The sequence below is a fragment of the Tenrec ecaudatus genome, chromosome 7 (assembly GCF_050624435.1).
Source record: "Tenrec ecaudatus isolate mTenEca1 chromosome 7, mTenEca1.hap1, whole genome shotgun sequence".
In the NCBI taxonomy this organism is placed as follows: Eukaryota; Metazoa; Chordata; class Mammalia; order Afrosoricida; family Tenrecidae; genus Tenrec; species Tenrec ecaudatus.
This window is the reverse complement of record NC_134536.1, coordinates 159,417,328-159,439,511: the sequence shown is the minus strand read 5'-3', so window position 1 is coordinate 159,439,511 and position 22,184 is coordinate 159,417,328. Positions and strand designations below refer to the sequence as shown.

Here is a 22,184-nt window from a genome sequence, read left to right as displayed (position 1 = left end):
CACTGTGGTAGTTACATCATCTGGTGTCAATTGGGGACTTGAGAGGATTAAGAGTGAAGGGTGGAGTCTAGTCTGTCAATCAGGTCATAGCCAATGAGGTCTCTGTGTGGGCATGACCTCCTGGGAATTCTGGGAACTCCTGTATGACCTTCTTGGAGGTAGAAGAAACTCTGTTCACTCCCTGACAAAAGCTCTACTGACAAGACATGGCCTTATGCTGATCTAGCCCATGCCATGGGAGCTGGAGACGACACATGGAGACCCACGCCAGCACTGAGATGCTTACATCACTGGATCCACAAGACTTCCCATCCACTGGCCTGTGATCTTCCTGCATTCGGCGTCATTGCATGTGTTTCATGAGTCTGAAGAGGACTGTATAGATTGGTATCAGACATATGGGCTAAGACTGGACTTAAGGACTTGATCTAGACGGGGCTGGGACGTTTTCACAATAGTCAACCGCTCTTGTATGTAAAGCTCTTTCTTATACATGAGTGTCCATGAAGTTGTTTCTCCAGTCTACCCAGACTAACACATGCACCCAACATGAGAAGTGGATGCTGGAGCCAACACCCCTCAGGACACACCGGCCAGAGTAGCCCATACAGTTGCAGCAAATGCGTCACCTCTATTAGGTTGTCTCTCAGAATGCCTGTGCTGTGGGACACACCTGGTGAGCACACCTGAGGCCCCTGGTCCTGCCAACATGGGGATGTCCAGAAGAAAGGGCACCCAAATGGCTACTGGTGGCAAAGGGCCTGGAGAAGCTGGAGGCCCAGTGGCATGGCCCCTCATGCCCTCACCAGAAACCAGTAGGTTTGGAAGGAGATGACTGACTGACACAGTGGGGCTGGTGGATGCAGCACGGAGACCAAAGACTCCACCTGTCCAGATCCTGAAGACAGTAAAGAAACGGCAGAGCTGAGCCAACGCGGACAATGAAAGTAACTACCCAGAGATAATGAATTACTGCCAGAAAAAAGACCTTCCGGACAGAGAGTAATACAGCAGGAGGGATTACAAAAAGCAAAAGGAAGAAGGTGACAGAAAGGAAAACTTCAATGTGTGTGTGGCCAACAGCTCAGCATGTCACTGCTGGTCCCCTGACGAGCCTGAGACCAGGAAATCCCATGACCTTCCTTTCACGATAGAAGCATCGCTTCCCCGCCCCATGCTCCCTAGGAAAGCTGTTTTTGTTTTCACATTGCGATGCCACTGTTTGCAGCGACTCCAACAAAACAGGCAGTGGACAGATGTGATGCATCGCAGAAAAGAGTTTGAAATATTTTTTTAAAAAACATGAAATTGTAAATGGATGCACCCAATGTGCTCTGTCCACAGAATGGAATCTTGGGAAGCCATCCATTTAGAGAATGACGTCCTGGTGCTTGCCGCCACAAGGACGAACCGTGAAACAGCACGCTGACTGGAGTCAGACGCTCCAGGGTCAATGCCATGTGATCTCACGTCTACGAAATCAGCACCTGCTTTAAGACTAATTTTGGATTTCTGTTACAATTGAACTTAAGCCTGATACATTGAAACACAGTAGCTGTTTAGTGAATATGCAGAGTGAATGTATGTGGCCCTGCTTGTGGCTTCCACCACTAGTTATATGCAGATAATTTGTCTCCAGCTTTAGTCTAAATCAGAGGCCTATCTAGCCGCCTACAGTACTCACTTTAGTATTTCTTTAATTTTATTTTTCACTTTAGTATTTCTGCTTAGATGTTTAGGAGGCAGCTCAGATGCAATAGTACAAAAAACCGATTGACAGCTCTGCCTGTTCTTTCAACAATACTTTATGTAAATGGAACTTTGCCTAAACTACCCTGAGACGGAAAAACTTTTAACCCCACCCCACCCCCAATGTCCTTTTCTCTAACGCCACTACCACCGGCCAAGTGGAAGTCATGACTTTACCTGAGCTACTAATAGACCTTCGGTACTCCTACTTCCAAGCTGGATCCTTTCCATAGATTTATGAATGGACCTCAGGCCTTTCAATTTACACTTAGCCGATTAAAACCCTTTTAACAGCCAAATCCTTATGGTCTACCCGCAATTTTCTCGGCTCATCAGGGCTTGCTCTCTCCCACCTCACCGCCTGCTTCTCCTTCAGAACTGGTCTGTGGGATCTTCCTCCGGCACCCCCTTTGTACAGTTTTTCCACACATATCTTCACAGTACCTTCGATCATTTATTTACCAGTACTTGTGCATTGTGCTTTAGATTTCAGATTCGCTTGGAGTCTAGAATGTTGCCTGGCTTACAGAAACCAACCACCCCAAACACACTGCTAACGAGCCGTCCATTCTGCCTCCTAGCAAGCCTCAGATTTGGTTTCTGAGACGGTAAATCTTTGGAGGAGCAGAGTGGCATCTTCCTCCCGTACAGGGATGGGTGGGTGTCAACCGCTGACTTTGTAGTTAGTGACCCAATGCCTGCAAATGCTTGAAAAGGCTTAATCCGTACCTTTTTGCATACAGGAAGCCTACAAATAAGAGTAAATGTGTAAGTATCCCACTCTGACACATTTTACCCCGGGACACAATGCAGGTTAGTCCGGTGGGTGCCCACAGGGAGGTGACACAGCTGGCTTTCCAATAAGAACCGTTCCGCATCGGTGTTTCTCGGTCACCGCTGTGCGTGAGTTCAATGAGGAACGTGCTGACTGCAGCCCGTGAGAAGGACCTCGCCGGCGCCTTCACAGGTGCCTGGAACACGGGGATGCGAGAAATGCTCGTTTCTACCGCATTTATTACTAATATTTAAAAAAACGCTAAAAAAAACAACAACCAAAAAACAGAAAAGGTCACTCTTTCTCCTCCAACAGCTCTCGTCCTCCCCTCTTGCCCACCATACAACTCCTGATCCATGTCCTTGGGGCAGTTCAACACTGCATCTGTTCACCGCCGTTTTCACAGAAAACAACCAGTGCCAAGGATGGGGGCGGCGGTAGGGGCTGGAAGAGGGAGACAGTCTGGTCCAGGTCCCACCTGGTGAGAGACCCGGTGGAGATTCACAGAATGCCAAGGAAAGGGCTGGTGCCCTCGCCATGGCAAATGGCCTGGAGTGGAGCCAGGCCCAGCAGAGGCGTTAATCCGGTGCCACAAGGGCCTGCCAGACCCAAGGACCCCACCCTGGGGTGGAAAATGGGAAGGAGCGGCCAGGCAGACTCCTGGGAAGTTTCACCATCCTCCCCGGGTTGGGAGGGCCGAGGAAAGTCTGAAGGGCACCAGGAGCCTGGCTCGGTTTGGCAGAAAATGTACTCTAAGGTGGGGAAGCCACAGAAATGGCCACAGACACGGAGGAGGGCTACGGGGGGCAGCACAGCTTCACAAAGCACAGTGATCACAGACCATAGCGACGGGCTCATGCGGCTGACGCAGAGGCTGCGAAATCCCAAAGTCAGGAGAGTGGCCTTGCTGGGAGTAACTCGGTGGCAGTCTCTCACCTTGGAACCCAGGCCCCACAGCCTGGGGAGTCCCACAGAGCAGCGGACAACACTGGGGGTGGGGGATGGCACAGAAAAAGCAGCCAGAAGAAGGGAACGGCGGGAAACGGCTCCAGGACTCTCAGGAATGCAGGGCAAGATGCTCGAGAAACAGGTGGACAGATGCCCGAGAAACAGCACCAACGAGGTTTCCTGCTCAGCAGTCATTTGGCAAAGGGGGAGAAGGATCAAGGAGGCAGCGAAAGGGAGCACAGATGGGGCCCCGAGGCCGGACCTCGGGAGTGCACGGGGCGTACCGGAGATGAAACACCACGCTGGAGCCTGATGGGGAGGTGCTGGATGAGGGTGGGTGTCACTGAGAGAGGGGGTGTCTCATGGGAGCCTCACAGTAGCTATTACTGGGCCACGGGGAAGGTACGGCCGCTAGGTCCCAGAGGGCTCATCGCAGCCCGGATGGAAAGGCACAGTCTCACAGGGGAGGTCCGTTGACGCCCGGGTGGTAGAAGGCACAGAAGTCTTCGTATCGACAATGGCCCTTTTTGGCGAAGTGTCGGCAGATGGGCCGGTCAGATTTGTCTGTGAAGCAGTGAGAATCGGACAGTTTACAATCTGATTCAGAACAGAAATACATGTCTCAGAAAGCTGGGCCAGAGAGGGACAGTGGCTTGCTCATTCCCTCCCATCTCCAGCTGTTTTGGAAGGATAGTCTTTACGCTGGGAGAAGAAATAGAGCTACTGCAATGGGGTAAAAAAAAAGTCTACAGAAGGGTCTTGGGCATTACCCTGGGAGGCGGGCAGTACGTACATACACATGGGCCTTGAAAAGCAGAGCTCACCTTCCATAACCTGGGGTTCATCTGTAGGTGGGCAGGTATTCTTGATGAGAGACCAGCTCTTGGGCCTTCGAGGGTTCCTCTGCTCTCTGTGAAAGCCTCCCCTGGGTGGACCCCCATGGCCCGGCCCCGGAAAAGGAGGCTCGGCATTGACTCCCCACCAACCACGACCATATGGGCCAAACCTGGGACCGAGGCCTCCCCGCGTTGGGCCTCTTCCCCGGGGAGGAGGCGGGAGACTCAGCAGGGGTGGTATTAGTGGTCCTCCAGCGCCCGGAGGGCCTCTGTGGAGAGCTGCAGGGAGAGGGCAAAGGAGATGGACAATGTTTGCGCCACGGCCAGTTTAATCCCGACACAAAAACCCATGCTTTCTTGAAAATACCATATCCACAAAGACACAATTTTAAGTGCATAGCTCCATTATCATAAGCTAAACACCTGTCACTCCCGCCAGATGGAGAGCCAGACTTTCTCTAGCACTGCAGAGAGATCCCCCTTGCGCCCTTGCCCGCCACTAGCCCTCCCGCCAAAGGCAACTCTCGCCTGACTTCTACCACCACAGCTGCTTCTGTCTGCTTTCAAACTTTGCATCAGAAATGGAATCATACAGCCTGCGTTCTTTTGTGTCTAGCTTCTTTCGCTCAACATCATGTTTGTGAGATTCGTCCGAGTTGGTTGCCTGCAGCAGTTCGCGCGTTCGTTTCTCACTGTAGTGCGGTATTCCAGTGCATGCGTGTACAAGTTATGTATCCATTCTACTGGTCATGGGCATGTGGGTGGTTTCCAGTTTGGGGCTATAACGAAAAATGTTGCTATGAACATCTTGATAACATTTCTCACACATACGCATGCATTCTGATGAGTGTATACGTGGCAGAGGCACTGCGGAGCCACAGAGCATATAGATCCATACGTTCCCCTTTAATAGACACTGCTAAGGGTTTTCAGAACGGTTGTGCCGGTCCGTGCTCCCACCGGCACTTGTTCCCTATCTGTAACAGCACCGGGCAGTCATACTTTGGCTTGCAATGGGCTCCAAGCTCACACTTCCCACTGCTCCAAGAGCGGAGTTCGCAAGACATCTGCTGGGCGCTCACAACTTTGCTTAAACTCAAAGTCCGACTTGCAGGCACCTGTACAGGGTGACAGTGAGCCGTGCACCTCGCCAAGGACACACGGGGGTGCCGTGGCAGCCTCAGCGCCGCTCTAGCTCAGTGTGTTAAAACAATGTCCGATGGAAAAAAAAAAAAGAAAATGATGAGGGCAAAGAATGTACAGATGTGCTTTATACAATTGATGTATGTATATGTATGGATTGTGATAAGAGTTGTATGAGCCCCTAATAAAACGTTTTTAAAAAAAAACAATGTCCGCGTGCTTCTGGCTGCACTTTACTGGCGTAAAATATCATGACCGTGGCTCCAAAGAAAGCTAGCGATACCAGGAGTACAGCTAAGAGGAAAACGGTGAGAACCATGACCATGAGCTCAAGCAAGAAATCATTACATGTGATACTTGAAAAAAGAAAAAAAGAAAGAAATCACTGCAAAATTTTAATCAGGCGACTGAAGGCAACACGTCGACCCTATCAACATTTTTGAAGGAAAAAAAATGTGATTAAGGCAGCCAGTGTAGCAAAAGGTGTGAAATTGGTAACCGCTAAACAAAGAACCCAGACCATCAAACAGGCTGAAAAATTGCAGCTGCTTTGGGTAAATCAGAAAACAACACGATGGCGGTGGCATACTGAGACAGTGAGACGTGAGAAGGCTGAAAGCCTCCAGACTGATTTAAGGAACGATGCTGCGGGAGTGAGCGCGGAGCAGCCAGAAGTGTTTAACGTCGGTCCTGGCTGGTTTGAAAAATCCAGAAAGAGAGCAGGCAAACACAGTGTAGTGGGGTGGGGGGGAGAGAACAGTGCAAATAAAGACGAAGCCGACATGTTTGTGGCTGAATTTGCGGAGGCTGGGGGTTTCGTTCCCCAGCCAGTGCTCGACTTCGACTTTTGGGGGAAAAATACCAAAAACACGACCTCCAATACTAAAGAGAAAAAGACAGTGCCAAGCCATAGTCTATGAAAGACACTCGCTAGGTTGTTGTGTGAGAATGCTAGTGGGGATTTTAAAATGAAGCCCATGTTAGTGTACTAGTTCCCAAATCCACGGGTTATTCAACATCACCACAAAATGAAACAGAAGTGAATTTTATTTGCTGTACTGTTTTGATATCTTACGTACTATATTTGCTGCATTTAGATGTTTTAGAGGCTATCTCTGTAACCTAGGGAGGATGTTCATTTTGTTTAAAAGTCCAGGAAAAATGAATTTGTAAATGTAATCTTGGGGCCTCGGAATCGATTATTTGGTTTTCCATGATTTCTTTTTTTTTTTCTCCCATATTTCTTATGGGAAACAATGTTTAGCTCTGGAACGTCTGGGTGCTTGAACATGGATTTGGAGTGAATTGAGTTTGGTAACTGCGGTATCCCTGTATTGCTGAGCTTTCTCACATTAGCACTGTGGCGAGTGTAAAAAGTGGTGCTTTTTGGCCGCCCAATGTGCAGTCCTAATGCGCATTCACTGGCTCTTCAGAGTGCCTTTTTGAGGAGGTGCTTGTTCTAGCCTTTTGCCCATCCCTCTAGCAGACTGTCTGGAAGAGCTCTTCTCTCCTGCATACAGCTTCTCCCACTCTACGGCTGCCTTTGGCTTTGAGATGCCCCCAGGGCAGTTCCAGTCCCACAGGTGCAGCCTAGAATGGCTTCAAAGGGTTTCCAAAGCTGGCCTTTTGGAACCAGACTGCCAATCTTACCTTCCGAGGCTCCTTGAGTGAGTTGGAACTGCCTGTCTTTCAGTTGGTTGTCAATAGCTCAACCAATGGTGCCACCAGGGCCTCCTCTGAATTCTTAATGGTGCCATTGACTACAGGAAAGTTGAGATTTTTTTTTACTATGGTTTATCAGTCTGTCCTCTCTGGTCAACACATGTACACTTCTTGGGGTTAAGAACCTGTTTCTTTTCGTGGAATTATTCCTCTAGTTTCCATACTTAGAGATCAACAACAGTCCGTTTGGAACAGCTTTTTGTATATGCTATGATTAAGAGGTCAATTTTCTCCCTGCTCCATGTAGAATACATAGTCAACTAGAACCCTTGTCTGCTTCTGAACTCTCTCTACTGACTTACGTGCCTGCCATCCTTCTAATACCACACTGCCATAATTAGTGCAGCTTTACAGTAAGTCTTGATATTCAAAGTAAGCTTTCTGTTTCTTTTCTTTTTTCAGTCACCGAAGGGGAAGTATTAGTAACCTCATTAACTTGGAAACAGCCCCCTGCTCATACCTAGAGCTGCCGTGGGGGCGGCTCACGGCTGAGGCTTTCAGGCAACCCAGAGAGGTTTAAACATCAGTGCCCCTGACGCCGACTCATCACCGTCAGGCCTGAATCAGGTGGGGTGTAGCCGTGGGAATCCCTCTCCAGCCCAACCCCTGAAACTTGCTAGGAGTGGCACCCAAAGAACTCTGCCATGGGTCTCAGGCACCGGTTGAGGAGGTCTCCTCCGGGCCCTCAACCTTTCTGTCCAGCGCCTGGAAGCGCGTCCCCTCTATTTCATTCTTTAAGACCATCTGGGCAGTCTTGCACTAGAAAGTGTTTGTATATAAAGATTTATGTAGAACACTTATTTCCACCGGAAAAGGGCGGGAATCCTGACTGGGGGTGTATTGACTCCATAGATCAATTTGAGAAGCGACATTTCGCAACATCCGGTTTCCAATGTGTAAAACACACAGGCTCTACCTTCCCATTTACGTGGTGCAGAAGCACTGGTCTTTGGCTCTCTGGTCCCTACTGGGTTTTACTCCCTCCCGTGTTCCATTCTCCTTGAGGCCATTCAAGGATTGGGGCCCCTTTCTTCTCACCTGCCTTGGGATCACCAGGCTTCCCATTGGCCATTGGAGGAGGGCCCAGAAGGCTGGGTGGTCCTGGAAGTAGACACGGAAATATATGGTCATCAAAATGGACTAAAGGACTGATGATGCCATGATTCCACGTTTTAGTTTCTCCTACGCTTTTCTTAGTTCAGCCAGTAAAGCCAACTATATTCTCAGCAGGGTTGTCCGGTTTTCACCCCATCTGTCTGCCCTTCTTCTGCAAAGCCGTGCCAGGGCTTGCAAAAAGGAGCCTCAGCCCTGGGAAAAATAATGCAGGAGAGGGTGCTGACAACTTTCCCTTTCGCTTCAAAGCACCCCAGTTGATCTTCTCCCCAGCCCCCAACCCTGAAGAACAGTTTAGAGAAGCTGCACTTGCACCGTTCCGGGAAAATCTGGTCACAAAGCATCATTCGGGTCATGGAGCTCTTTAACCTCTTTGGCCCCCGTCCCCCGCTGTTCTGCGGCTGCGCGCGCGGGAGCTCTTTATCTTTTCCTCTCTGCTTCCTCCACTCTCTACAAAGGTTTGGGAATTGGACCAAGATTGCGGATTCACGTAAGCAAACTTGTCCTTCAGAGCTTCCACCAAGATTGGCCCCCTTTCCTAGGGCGTGCACCCTTCTTCCTTCCATAAGGATGTCCCCTCCCCACCTTGTTAGCCCGAGCCCCTTGCCTAGCTAGACAGGCTGACAGGCGTGAGCATCTCCCGGGCTCCTCACCGATGGGACTCCCGTCGTCCTCGTCTCCCATCTCTTCGCGATCTGGCAGTGGGGCCTGCGGTCGTGGAGGCTGCTGATTCTGCTTCTTTCGCTTCGGCATCGTGGCTGCCGCAATGGCTACAGTGGGACCTGGAGGGCAGTGTGGAAGGGGGCCCGGCTGGGATTCTGTTTCCGCTTCCGGGAGGTGGTGGACAGCAAGGCTGAGGCTCCCCTCATTGCACTTCCGGAAGGTTGTGGGGCTCCTTGGCTGCAGCCCCGTCCTCAGGTCTTTGGCCAGGCATGGACGCAATGCAAAGCCTTCTCTCTGCCGCCTTCCCTTAAAGGTTTCGGAAAGCCTCCACCCGTTCCCTTCCCGCCGGGGAGGCAACACAATCCGTTCCTTACAGCGAGTCGACGGGATCCCAACCTTCCGAGGCCTGAGCAGGGAGCTGTCGCATCCTGGGACCGACACTTCCGGTCCCCCTGGTTACCATGGTAACGGCCACCGCCGCAAACTTCGGGTCCTCCGACCGCCTTCCAAGGCCCCCGATCACAACTAGATTGCCTTCCTCGCGCGCGCTCATTCCTTGGATCGGTACAACGGCTCCTTATTCTCCCAGAGAATCTGGGTCCCGGCGGCGCAGCGTCCACGGTCCTTTCCATCGGGCCTCTGCCCTGGGCTCTGGCCGTTAGCCCAACCAGCCGACCTCCCTCTGCGGCCGCCGGCCAGCGGGTGGGCCCTGTGGCCACGCCCCCCGCGTCCGTCGGCGGAAGGGCCCGCCCTCCGCCCCGCCCCCTCGCCCTCCGCCCCGCCCCCCCGCCAGGTGAGTGGTAGCTTCTGGCCCGCGCGCGAGCGACTGCTGACACGCGGCCCCCCTCTTCCGACGGCGACTTGGTAGCGCCCGTGACGGAGTGAGCGCGAGCCTCCCACGCGCGCCTCCTCCCCGGCCGCCGCGGCGCCCTCTCGGTGCCACTGCGTCCCGCGCCCCGGGGCGGGCAGCCCGCGGGGCACCGCCGGCTCGTCTCGCCTCGCCCCCCAGGAGGGAAGCGACTGTTCTGCGGGCGGCTCGCGTCCGCCTTCCCCCGGGAGCCGCCGCGGCCCGCCCGCTGACGTCACCGGGAGGCCCCGCCCCCTCCGGGGCCCCGGGCCCTGAGCGGCGGGGGCTGCCCGGGGTCGCGGGCAGTCCGTTGAGGCGGCCGGAGCTCCGCGCAGGGCGGGCCAGGTGTGCCGGTCCGGGCCATGCCGAGGAAGAAGCCTTTCAGCGTGAAGCAGAAGAAGAAGCAGCTGCAGGACAAGCGGGAACGGAAGCGAGGTCCGTGTGGGAGCGGGAGCAGGAGGCGGGGCTCGGGCTCCTGCACATCTGGAGGGAGAGGTGTGCCTGCTGCGGCGGCCCTGGGGGCGGGGGTGGGGGGGCGCGCGCGGCGACCCGTGCCGGGGACCCGGGAGCGTCCCTTGCTTTAGTCCCCCGGCCGCTGCAAGGGTTGGGAGAGGATTGCGAGTTGGGGGAGGGGAATTCCTCCATCCCCGCAGCTCCTTGGAGGAGGGGTGAGTCCACCCCCCCACCCCCACGCACATCCGGGAGGGTCCTGGGCCGAGTGGCTGTCAAGATCGGGGGCCTTGAAACGAGCGGAGTGGGGTGATGAGGGAGCCAGGGAGGGGGGGTTTTCTGGCCCCTGTCGTCACCGGCCCCTCCCCGCAGGGCTTCAAGATGGGCTGCGCTCCAGTTCCAACAGCCGCAGCGGGAGCCGGGAGCGGCGGGAGGAGCAGACGGATACCTCGGACGGGGAGTCCGTGACCCATCACATCCGCAGGCTTAATCAGCAGCCAACCCAGGGGCTGGGCCCGCGAAGCTTCGACCCAAATCGGTGAGGGAGGGTGGGCGGAGCAGGGGTGGGATGGGGTACTGCCCGGAGTCTACCCGGAAGTCCGAACGTGTGTGTAGGTGGGGCGTGGGGGGGGGGGCAGGCTGCTGCTGGTGGAGGCTTGGATGTAGAAGAGGTGGGGTTGGGGTGTCCAGAGTGCTCCACAGCCTTCCCTTTGAGGAGGGAGTGGAGTTTGGCTTTCGAAGAGGAGGAAAAGAGACTTGGAGTGAAGCTGGCCGGTGGAGAAATGAGATTTGAACCACTGTAGAGGGAAGGAGGGCCGAGAGGAGGGAAGATGGGGTGTGTAGGCCCCGGGGCGTGCTGGAAGCCTGGTCCCCGTCCCCGCAGATACCGGCTGCATTTTGAGCGGGACAGCAGGGAGGATGTGGAGAGGAGGAGGAGAGCAGCCCGGGAGCAAGTACTGCAGCCTGTCAGCCCGGAGGTGCTGGAGCTGGACATCAGGGAAGTCTATCAGCCTGACTCGGGTGAGTCCCGGTCCACCCCGGGATCTTTGGGACGGGAAATACCCTGGGGAAGGGAGGTTGGGAGGGTCGGAGCTGATCGGGAGGAGAAGAGTTGGTTACACACCTGTGAGCCCCGAAACGCTCCTCGTTCCTACTTGGACTTGGCTGTTTCCTCCAGTCCTGGACTTTCCTCGACGTCCTCCTTGGAGCTATGAGATGTCCAAGGAGCAACTGATGAGTCAGGAGGAACGCAGCTTCCAGGAGTATCTTGGGAAGATTCATGGGGCCTACCCCTCTGCGAAGCTCAGCTACTTTGAGCATAATCTGGAGGTGAGCATGGGGCATAGAGAGACCCATGGTCATGTTGGTCCGAGTGGGAGGGGCACCCTGCCTGGAGCTCCGTGTGTTTCCACCCCCTCCTCTCTCTGCAGACATGGAGGCAGCTGTGGCGAGTGTTGGAGATGTCTGACATTGTCCTGCTCATCACCGATATCCGGCATCCCGTGAGTATGAAGGGTGAAGGTGGGCAAGGGGAGGAAGGCTCTTGAGGAGTCAAGGTCAGGGGCAGGAGTTGGGGGACAGACAGCCGTTTCTTGTCATTTCTAGTTACTCCACCCTGTGTTGATGTCCGTAGTCTGGGACTCGCTTCTTTACTCATCTGTTCTCATAGCTCTCGGTTCTCATGCCTTTCTTGGCTGGCCCGCTTCTCCCCTTCCTTTGACACACCTCCCAGCCCGCCAGAGGCAGGCCAACACATAAAGTTCCCTTGTGGAGCTCCTCATGGCATGATGGCTATGTATCGGGCTGGGATCCACAAGGTCTGCAGTTCAAAACCACCAGCTGCCCCGTGGGAGAAAGATGGGCTTTCTACTCCCTTAAAGAGTTAGTCTTGGAAACTCCCAGGAGCAGACCTACCCTGTCCTCTGGGGTCACTAGGGAGTGAGTTGGGTTTGGTTTGGTGGAATTCCCAGGGATTTTTATGGAAGCAGCTCGGGACTTCCCCTGCCCTACCCACACATGCCTTTTCCTCCGTAGCTCCTGGGTCATAGCGGTGCCTTCTCACTGTAAGATTCTACCCTCACCTGGAATGCTCAGCTCGGGATTAAGGCTTAGGTTCTTATCCTGGGCTACTCTCTCACAGATCTTGACCTTTTACTGTGATCTTGTCCTTCAGAGGGAAAAAGAGAGGTCTGTGAGGACATTTGTGTCAGTGTCCCCTAATGACCCATAAGCCCACACACACACACACACAGTGTGCAGGCGCACACACATGCCGCACACCCATACATGGCTACACGTATATGAGGAGGCTTCCAAATGTTGGTAGAAAAGTGAAATTAAGGGACCAGCTTCTCCACAAACTTCCACACACACACATCCTCCCTCTGCATCCATCTGCTCGCACAGCCTGTACCTCAGTGTGCTGGAGCCACTGTTTCCTTATGTCAGTTTTGGCTTGTCTCTGTCCCTAATCATGACCTGCACGAATCCCCCTTGAGCCTCACGCTGCCGTTACTAACCCGTGTCGGCTTCACTTTCTGTTTGGCTGATTTGCTGGCTTCACTGGCGAGCCTGCCCCTGCTGGGGCCTGTGTCTGAGCTGTGCCTGGGTCTCACTGCTCCCTCCTGCAGGTCGTGAATTTCCCGCCCGCGCTTTATGAGTACGTGACTGGAGAACTGGGGCTGGCCCTGGTGCTGGTTCTGAACAAAGTGGACCTGGCCTCGCCAGCCCTCGTGGTTGCCTGGAAGCACTATTTCCACCAACACTACCCCCAGCTGCACATCGTCCTTTTCACCTCTTTCCCTCGGGATCCGCGTTCCCCACAGGACCCCAGTAGCGGTGAGTGGGCAGTGAGGGCCTCGTGGAGAGCTGGGGTAGCAGTGCACCAGGGGGACAGCAGAGATGCTAGTGAACCGTGGGGCCCTGAGCTCAGCTCCCCTGGTGGTGGCGGAGGTGGGCTGCGGAAGCCTGAGTGTTAACCCTTTGTGCCTTCTGACCTTAGTCTTGAAGAAGAGTCGGAAGCGTGGGAGAGGGTGGACCCGGGCTCTGGGACCGGAGCAGTTGCTCAGAGCCTGTGAAGCCATCACCGCGGGGAAAGGTATGTGCCCCTCAGAAGGTGCCACGGGACACCTGAGACCGGGGCTTCTGCAAGTCAGCCCCTCTGTTGTAGACGCCTTAGAGAGGTTGTGGGTCATGGGGGCTGACTAGCAAGACGGTGGGCAGGCACTTCGGTGGGATGCAGCCTTCGGTCTCCTCGGTACTTTTCAGAAACAGAAATGCCAGTGGTTCTTGGGGTGGGTTGACCTACAAGCTGAGGAGAGGCTTTTGGGCTGCTCACCCCAGAGGTCACTCAACCCATCAGCTGTGTGATGCACAGTTGGGGCGGGGGGGTCACTGTTCTCGGTGGTCCCAGGGAGAGCCACCTCCATCTTCTTCTTCCCGAGTAGTAGACTTGAGCAGCTGGCGGGAGAAGATTGCACGGGACGTGGCCGGGGCCACCTGGGGTAACGGCTCCGGGGAGGAGGAGGAGGATGACGACGGGCCCGCAGTCCTGGTGGAGCAGCAGACTGATTCCGCGATGGAGCCGGCCGGCCCCGCTCGGGAGCGCTTTAAGGATGGGGTGGTGACCATCGGCTGTGTGGGTAAGGAAGCGGCATTGCGGACACAGCGTTTCAGTGCTTGGCAAAGAGGGGTGGGCTCAGGCCCCGTTAGGTCTCAGGACGTAGAAGAGGCAAGGCAGAGGAGGCCCGTCTGCTGAATGAATCCACCTCTTCCCAGCTGTGTGACTGAGAAAATTCATTAACAGCTCTGAGTTTCTGTTCCTTTGGTGACAAAACTGAGGCCCCGATGCCAAATGCAAAGAGTGGGCATGAAGGGTAAGTGGAGTGGTGCTGAGGGGGCCTCGCAGCGCCCGACAAAGCCGCTAGAGCGTAGCACTGAAAGGGTGCTGCCCCGTACCAGGCATTGTTCACAGGGATTTTGGTATGTAATACTGTATATGAATATGCAGTGTTCATGTCAATGTAATTGTTGTCAGTTAGTAATAGTAACATTGGTAGAATGTGCAGTATTAATGCTGCATATGAATTTTGTGCGTGATACTGTGGTGGGGGGTTAGGTATTGGGCTGCTAACTATAAGGTCAGTGGTTCAACCCCCAGCTACTCTTGAGCGAGAGAGGTGGCCCCGGGAAGGTGTACTCTCTTGGGAAGCTGAACCGGGCGGCTGTGCTGTGCTGTGCGTCGGTGTTTTCTCGTGTTCAGCTGTAGCACTGAGCTCTTAGCGTGATCGTCAAGTTGTACTGGGAGTCTGGGTCGCCGTCCTCAGTAAGGGCTGTTGTCGAGGAGAAGCTGCTGCCCTCCGTGGGGAGAAAGCAATGTCGGATAAGAGCCCGAGTCCCCCCACTTTTCAGTGTGATCTCTTCAAATAGTTTTTGTTGGAAATGCGAGGTGAGACCTTGCCACAGTATCTTGTCTGAGGTGATACTGGAAGCAGAAAGAGCTCAGCCCAGAAGAAGGGGGGACGCGCAGCTGGTAACCGGACTTCTGGGAGCAAGTGCTGTACACTTAGCGCTCGGTCTTCGTGTTGTTTCGGGAAAGACTGGGAGCTCGGTGATTCTGGGGCCAGCAGGAGTGCAGGGGGTTGGTCAGGGTTGGGGGATCAGAGTTAGGGAAGAGTAGCGGGCTGAGGTTGGAGAAGCCTTCACAGGCCACATCATCTAGGGCCTTTTGACTGAGCAGGAGAATGACAGGCTCTCAATTCCTTTTTTTAAATCAGAAAATCATTTTAATGGTTACAGAACTTCTTTGAAAAGCAGAATCCATACTTAACCTGGCAGGGGAGAGACCAGGATCACGAAGGTGGTTTTCCCAGGGCGAGGCCTACCCATTGCGCTCCGGATGTGCCGACCCCTGCGATTTCCCCAAATGTGAGAAACTCGACTGAATAATTTGTGGTAGTAGGGAGCAGGTGTTCACACTCTCCCCTGAAAAAAGGAAAAGCAGGATCCATGTAAAATAATCCCTAAAACCAAACCCACGCCATTGAGCCCCATTCTGGCTCTTAGTGACCCGATGTTGACTTCCCGAGACCGTGAAGCATTATGGGAGCAGATGGCTTCATCTGTCTCCTTAGGAGAGGTGGGTCATTTTGAGCCACCGATCTTGTGGCTACCAAGCAGTCCAACACCCCCACATCCCCACCAGGGCTCTTCCAGTGTAAAATAGCAGTTGCTATCTCCGTCACTCAGAGGATCATTTATTTGGGGTCTTGGCGGAGGGGGGCTGAAATCAACGAAAGGTTTGTTGGCTCAGAACTCAGCTTAGGAAGCCCACCCCGTTGATGATATCATGCTGAGTGCTTCTGAGACGGCCTGGTCTTTCAACAAATAGTACTCTCTGTCTCCATTCTGCGGAGGCTTCTCGGGGCATTCCGTGCTCTGTCTTCACTAACTCCCAGTTCCCATTCTTTACCACTGCAGCATTCAGTTCTGACTGTATGTGCTTCAACTTTGTTCTTGTTTTAATAATGTTAAACCACCTCAATGTTTTTCTCTCTCGGAAGTGTTTTACTACTGCCGAGGTTCTGAGCTACCGAGCTCTGTATAAACTCTCAGTACTGACATGAGCTACCATCAAAGCCTTGAAGTGGTTTACAGGCTTGGCTGGCATCAACTTTCCCAGCAAAGGAAGCCGTTGGGACTGTCAGGATGAATCTGTACTAAGCTGTCATCGAAGGAATCCTGGTGGCATTGGACTGCTAACTACAAGGTTAGAGGTTCAAAACCACCAGCTACTCCGTGAGAGAAGGATGAGACTGTCTGCTTCTGTAAAAATTTATAACCTTAAAAAAAAAAGATAACCTTAGAAGCTTTGTACAGGGTCACTGAGTTGGAAGTGACCTGATGGCAGTGGATTTGGCTTGTTTGAGGGGGAGGATTGGTAAGAAAGGCGGCTGAGAAGGCACAGAGGTCATGCCAGTCACTCACGGAGGTGGGGACAGCAGTTTCGTAGAGCAGGGTGGTCGAAGTGGCGGGCAGTGAGACAGGTAGAACAAACAGTGTAGCTGGTGGATTGCACTGAGGGGAGAAGAGAAAGGAGGAGTCATTGGGGCCTGACCCTGTGGGAAGACCGGGAGAGGGGCAGATTTTGAGAGGACAAGGAGGGTGAACCCACTGTCATCCATCACCTCCAAGTCTCGGCAGCCCTGCAGGACAGAGTCAAACTGCTCAATAGGGTCTCCGAGGCTGTAAATCTGTATCGGAGCAGACAGCCTCACATTCCATGCGTGGAGCAGCTGGTGGGCTTGAACCACCCACCTAACACTTAACCTACCATGCCACCAGGCCTCTTTGAGGGCCAGGGAACCAAAAAGGGAACAGAAAGTTAAACTTTGGGGTCTTTCAAAGATCCCAAGCGGAGCTATTGAACGAACAGTTGAGGATAAGCCTCTAGAGTTGAGGAGGGTAGGAGAGGGTTGGAAGAGATGTAAACGGGGAGACACTGATGGAGACCATGGAGGGTATTGAAAGCCATGGAGTCGGATGGGTGTGGGAGAGGAGGAAGATGAAGAAGAGAAAGCCAGGGGACTGGGTCGGGGCAGGACAGCATTCAGAGGCTCAGAGTAGGAGGGAGAAATCCCAGAGTCTCCCAGAAGTCATCGCAAAAAAGTATTTGAAGAGGAAAGGAGAGATCAGCCATGTCCCCTGTTCTGGTGGGCCAAAGAAGATGGGAACAAGGATGTGGGCTGGGCTCGACTTGGCAGGTCTGTGGCTTCAGTGCGGGCGTGGTGACGAAATCCAGACTGTGGTTGGCCCAAGGGGGGATGTGTCGTAACACGACAGAACCTCACATCATTTGCACACAGGGATCCAGACACAACAGTGCCTCTTGCCCTACCTATTGCGTGATCACACAGTGCAAACGCTGCCGAGCTAGACCACACTCTTAGTGAAACAGGACTACTGCAAACAATGAGAAGTGGAATCTCTTTAGGAGGAAAACGACTCAGGATGGATCAGGGGGGCCTCCGAGGCAGAGGGCTGCCCACCGTGCCCAGAGGTGGGTCTTCCAAGGCCCACTAGACTGCCGTTGATGTTTTGTGCATTTTTTCACGTTATAGTTCGTCACAAAGGTGGCGTGGAGGCGTGACAAACTAGTTGTCTTCTAAGTGGTTGTATCAGCAAGGGGAGAGAGAAAGAGGGGTGATGGGGATTGTCCGGAGCAGGTCTTTCCCACCATCCGCCTTCCCTCCCTCCCTCCTTTTTCCTTCCTGTGAAAGAGGTACTCCTGGGGTGTTGCAACAGGACCACGGGCGCGTGGGGGGGCATCTACTTTGCTTCAGCCACATTCAGCTGCCCAGGGAATGGGAACCAGCTTCGCTTTACAGGGTTGAGGTTGCTCCAGGGGAGTGAGCAGAGGGAGAGGCAAGACCAGGGAGTGCTGAGGGCTGGCAGAGTGCCCGACTGTAGGTTGGCCATGAAAAAGAACTGGTCTTTGGAAGTGGGACCTTGGCACTGAGTGGCCAGCAGGCTGTACCAAAGTCAGCCGGGCGGGGGATGCTGGTGGTCATGAGGAGAGAGGAGGAGAGAGGCTGAGAACTTGCCCTCTGCCCTTCTCCTTGGATGATTCAGTGGTGGTTCTTAGGAGATGCATGCCTGCGTACTGTACACCACGAAGTGTTACCTGGTGTCTGACTTAATCTTGCCAACTGGAGGTAGGAAAGAATCCCTGTTGTGGAAGGGGAAACAGGAAGTTCAGGAAGTTGCCTTGCTGTCACCAAGCTGGTGAGCAGAGGCGCCAGGAGTCTCACCTGGCAACCCAGAGTTGCCTCGTGCTGTTCAGGCCCCTGTATCTCTCAGCTGGGCTCCCCCATCCCAAGTAGCTAAGGGGTCAAGCAGCCGTGCAGAGTGAGGCCCCGGGATGAGGAATGCTCATTGTCTTTGTGCTTGCCTTGCCTGCCCCAGGTTTCCCCAACGTGGGAAAGTCTTCGCTGATCAATGGCCTGGTCGGGCGGAAGGTTGTGAGTGTGTCCAGGACGCCGGGCCACACCCGGTACTTTCAGACCTATTTCCTCACCCCTTCTGTGAAGCTCTGTGACTGCCCGGGCCTCATCTTCCCCTCTCTCCTGCCCAGGCAGTTGCAGGTACTTGGGCAGCGGGAGCAGGGGACTGGGAGGGAAGCCAAGCCAGGACGTGGAGGAGGGCTGAGCATCCTTGTTTCCATCAGGTCCTGGCAGGGATCTACCCCATCGCCCAAATCCAGGAGCCATACACAGCTGTGGGCTATCTAGCCTCCCGGATCCCCGTCCAGGCGCTGCTCCGCCTGCGCCACCCGGAGGCTGAGGGCCCCTCCGCAGAACACGCCTGGTGTGCCTGGGATGTCTGTGAAGGTGGGTCCCCCTGTCCGACTTCTCGTTCCCACCTGACCTCAGCGGCTCTCCCTCACCTGCCAGCCTTCTGCTGCTGCTTAGAGATTCTGCCATCCAGGACCAACTGCCCCACAGCCAGCGAGTTGTCTGGCCTGGAATGCTCTCAGGGAAACGGGAAGGGCTGGGTTAAGGGGTCGGGGTGATGATGACTGGGACCTGGTTAACTGGGCCCTTTCCCTTGGTTCTTTTCGCTCTGCAGCCTGGGCAGAGAGACGTGGCTACAAGACCGCCAAGGCGGCGCGGAATGACGTGTACAGGGCCGCCAACAGCCTCCTGCGGCTGGCGGTGGACGGCCGCCTCAGCCTGTGCTTTCACCCCCCGGGCTTCAACGAACAGAAAGGTCAGAGAGCCAGGTGGTGGGCCTGGCTTTGCTTCTTCTCCCTGGCTTGAGTCCCTGCCTCAAAGCTCACCCCACCCCTCCAAGCCCCAGCCACCTCCCACCTCTTTTTTTTCCTGGTCTTGTTCCCTAGGCACCTGGGAGTCCCATCCAGAAACCTTGGAGCTGGTGGTCATGCAGGGCAGGGTGGGCCCAGCAGGTGATGAGGAGGAAGAGGAGGAAGAGGAAGAACTGAGTAGCTCCTGTGAGGAAGAAGGAGAGGAAGACCGGGATGCAGATGAGGAGGGGGAAGGAGATGAGGACACCCCTACCTCAGCTCCAGGGTCCAGCCTGGCTGCCCGAAACCCGTACGCCCTTCTGGGGGAGGATGAATGCTGAGTCCCCACCCTGCGCCAGCTGCCCTGCCCAGTATCTTTGCTTTTGGACTGACCGGGGGGGGGGGGGGAGCCCCTCTCTGGTGCCCCGATTGTGAATAAAGATTGTCTGCTTCGTAGCCCTTTCCCCAGATGGACCGAAGTGAGAGAACCTGGTTCAGGCGCAAAAACGGGGGCGAACTTTGTGCATGCATTCACTTTGCTAAGGGAAGTTCTTAGTAGGGGCCCCAGCAGGATCCAAGCCCCTAAAAGCAGCTTCCTGTGCCCACTGTGCACCTTAAGATTCAGGTGAAGCTGAGGAAGAGAGAGTGTGTGTGTGCATGCGTGCGTGCGCGTGTGCACGTATGTGCTGTTTTCTAGGAGCTTAAACTAAGTCCAGCTCTTCGTGGAGTCTGTGCCATTCATTGCCCCTCTGACCTGAGGAGGCGATGTGTGCGCTCCCTGCTGCTAGAGCCGGCACTGTACTTCCTGGGGAAAGCAGCCACATGAGAAGGTGTCACAAGCCATTCAATGTCTGCCAAGCGAGATTTTTTTTTTTACAAGATTTCTTGAAGTTCAGCAAGTACTTGCTGAGGGTTTACAGTGTGCCGGACCTCAGTCCCCATATCCAGGTATTTGCAGTATGCTCACCAAAGACTGGGGGCCCCTGTGGTGGAACCCCAGAATTTCATGCCCACCGAAATTCCTAATGAAGACATTGTGCTTGTGACTGTCAGTGGAATGTTTAGGAGTGTGTCTTGATTACTGGCAGACAAGTAGTGTGCCCATTTATGACCCGGGCAGAACAGCCCTTGAAGCCCAATGTTCACTTTCCTAACTTAGAATCCATCCCAGCCGCTAAAGGTGGAGGAGAGGGCGCAGACCCAGCCTCCTGAATGCCGTTTTCCCTCGTCTGGGCATGAAGCAAAGGTGGCCAGTGCAGGCTCCAGCCGAGGAGACACAAGGCTGCAGTCATCGTTGTGGGTGTCACTGCACATCCACAGGAGTGAGCCCCAGGCCACCCCTTGCCTGCCTGCCTTCTAGAGTCTGGACTCCCTGGAAGTATTTCTTTGGGGGAAAGAGAGAAGGGAGATGGTTCCCTGGCTGCTTTCATGGCTGTGTCTGAGTTAGATGGAAGCACAGCACATAGTTGGGCGGACTGACCATTAGAAATAGGCATGAGGAGGAAAGAAGTTTAAAATCCTCGCCGAAGTTCTTGGTCACAGGACAATTTCTCCGATGCCAACAGACTCCGGTAGCCAAGCAGCATACATAGGGAAGTAAAGCATATTTAGAAGAAGCTGAGGTGTCGGCTACAGCATTCAAGTTCATCAGTTCCTTTGGTCCTACTAAGGAGCTAACGGAATTTGTACCCAGGTGCAAAGATTAAGTAGCATGTGAGTGTTTTTGAAGGTTGAAGAACACTAGGAAAAGCCCTCTGACAGAAAACCCAGTCTCCCACCTTGGCCATGTTGGCCTGAAGGGGGTGGGCTTTATGCTGATGAAAGCAAGAGGATGGCAGCTCAGTGTCCCCTGGGGTGCTCAGAGCCTCCTCTGCTGCTGGAGGGGATGTGGGGCCACAATTCATGGCCTGGAAAGGAAGAAACCCCACCATTCTGCACGTGTCTCCTGCTGCTGCTCTTGTTCTCACCTCTTGGCTGTCTCATGAGTTTGGGGGTGGGGACGAAGAGCTGACACCAGAGGGGGGTGGGGGTCTGTGTGAGGCGGGGAGGTTTTACTCCTGAAGATCTGCAAGTAGGAAACTCAAAACATCCCCCAGGGGCTGGGCTGTAAGTGACTCCTGGCAGGTCTTTGCCAGTGACTTGCGCTCTGTTGGAAGGTAACACTGGGAAAAGAACTATTTTAGGAACAAATGGATGAGGGCAGAGATGGGTAAATGACCTCAATCCCAGGACCTGAGGCTGAGGTTGAAAGAGACAGAAATAAAAGAACCCAGGGCTTCAGTATCCTGTCCTTAAACACCAAGGATGCTAGTCCTCCCTCTGGGTCACACCTATGTGACTGAGCACTTGACCATGGACATCAGGGGCTCTGACTGCTTCCAAAGCTTCTGGCCAGTCTCCTGATAGCTGAAACTTGATTTAAATATCAACCCATTGCCTTCCAAGCTTCCCCTGTCCCCAGATACAATGCATGGTCCGGGGTAGATCACTTATCTAAGCCTCTCTTCCTATAGTGAGAGAGAACATACATGCCTTGTTCTGGGCCAAGAAGTTAGGCACAGATCCTACCCTCGAAGCATTTATGACTTAGTAGAGCAACCATGAATCGTATAACGTCCACAGTGTCGTATAAGTTAGGGTTATTTTACATGTATTCATTGAACCTATCATAACAAGTAGTATAATCATTCCAAGGATTCGATCACCCATTGACCCTTTGCAATTGGTTTGCGAGTCTTTGGCTGTGAAGTGGTAAGGCAGAGATGGCCCTTCCCGGGGCTCACAATTTATTGTAGAATGGAACTGGTAAGTGGACTGAGAATGTGATTCAAGATCCCATGGGGCGGTTCTATACGGGAGGGGCCTTGGGCACTTGGAAGGCGTGGAGAGACAGAGTTTAAAGCTGCGGACAGCAAATTACCTAAGTGTACTGCAAGAACTTCAGCGATCCATGGTAAAGGGGTGCTACAGGAATACCGGGTAATTCCTGGGGCTGCTAACCCCAAGGTCAGCAGTTTGAAGCTACCGGCAGCTCTGCAGGAGAAAGATGAGGCTCTATTCCTGGTCTTAGAAACCCACAGGAGCATTCCACCCTGTTCTATAGGATCCCTAGGAATCGACTTTACTCAATGGCAATGA

At 54.0% G+C, this 22,184-nt stretch overlaps 2 protein-coding genes and 1 non-coding gene across 3 annotated transcripts; 2 read left to right on the top strand and 1 right to left on the bottom strand.

Annotated features, from left to right (window-relative positions):
• Window positions 1-2,743: 2,743 nt before the first annotated feature.
• On the bottom strand, window positions 2,744-9,639 carry PRR3 (proline rich 3). Its single transcript, XM_075555301.1, has 4 exons — window positions 8,940-9,639; window positions 8,212-8,274; window positions 4,297-4,587; window positions 2,744-4,036 (listed from the first exon to the last, which is right to left on the bottom strand). Exons 1-4 carry the CDS (start codon window positions 9,037-9,039, stop codon window positions 3,930-3,932), a joined length of 561 nt encoding a protein of 186 aa, XP_075411416.1. The 5' UTR covers window positions 9,040-9,639; the 3' UTR covers window positions 2,744-3,929.
• A 217-nt stretch (window positions 9,640-9,856) lies between these two features.
• Window positions 9,857-19,467, top strand: GNL1 (G protein nucleolar 1 (putative)). Its single transcript, XM_075555299.1, has 12 exons — window positions 9,857-10,231; window positions 10,619-10,784; window positions 11,130-11,266; window positions 11,424-11,575; window positions 11,677-11,748; window positions 12,877-13,084; window positions 13,248-13,343; window positions 13,693-13,887; window positions 18,209-18,387; window positions 18,471-18,633; window positions 18,872-19,012; window positions 19,143-19,467. Exons 1-12 carry the CDS (start codon window positions 10,159-10,161, stop codon window positions 19,385-19,387), a joined length of 1,827 nt encoding a protein of 608 aa, XP_075411414.1. The 5' UTR covers window positions 9,857-10,158; the 3' UTR covers window positions 19,388-19,467.
• LOC142453850 (U1 spliceosomal RNA) lies at window positions 15,067-15,232 on the top strand. The gene has a single exon (XR_012785434.1). It is a non-coding gene; the product is annotated as a U1 spliceosomal RNA (small nuclear RNA).
• Window positions 19,468-22,184: the final 2,717 nt, after the last annotated feature.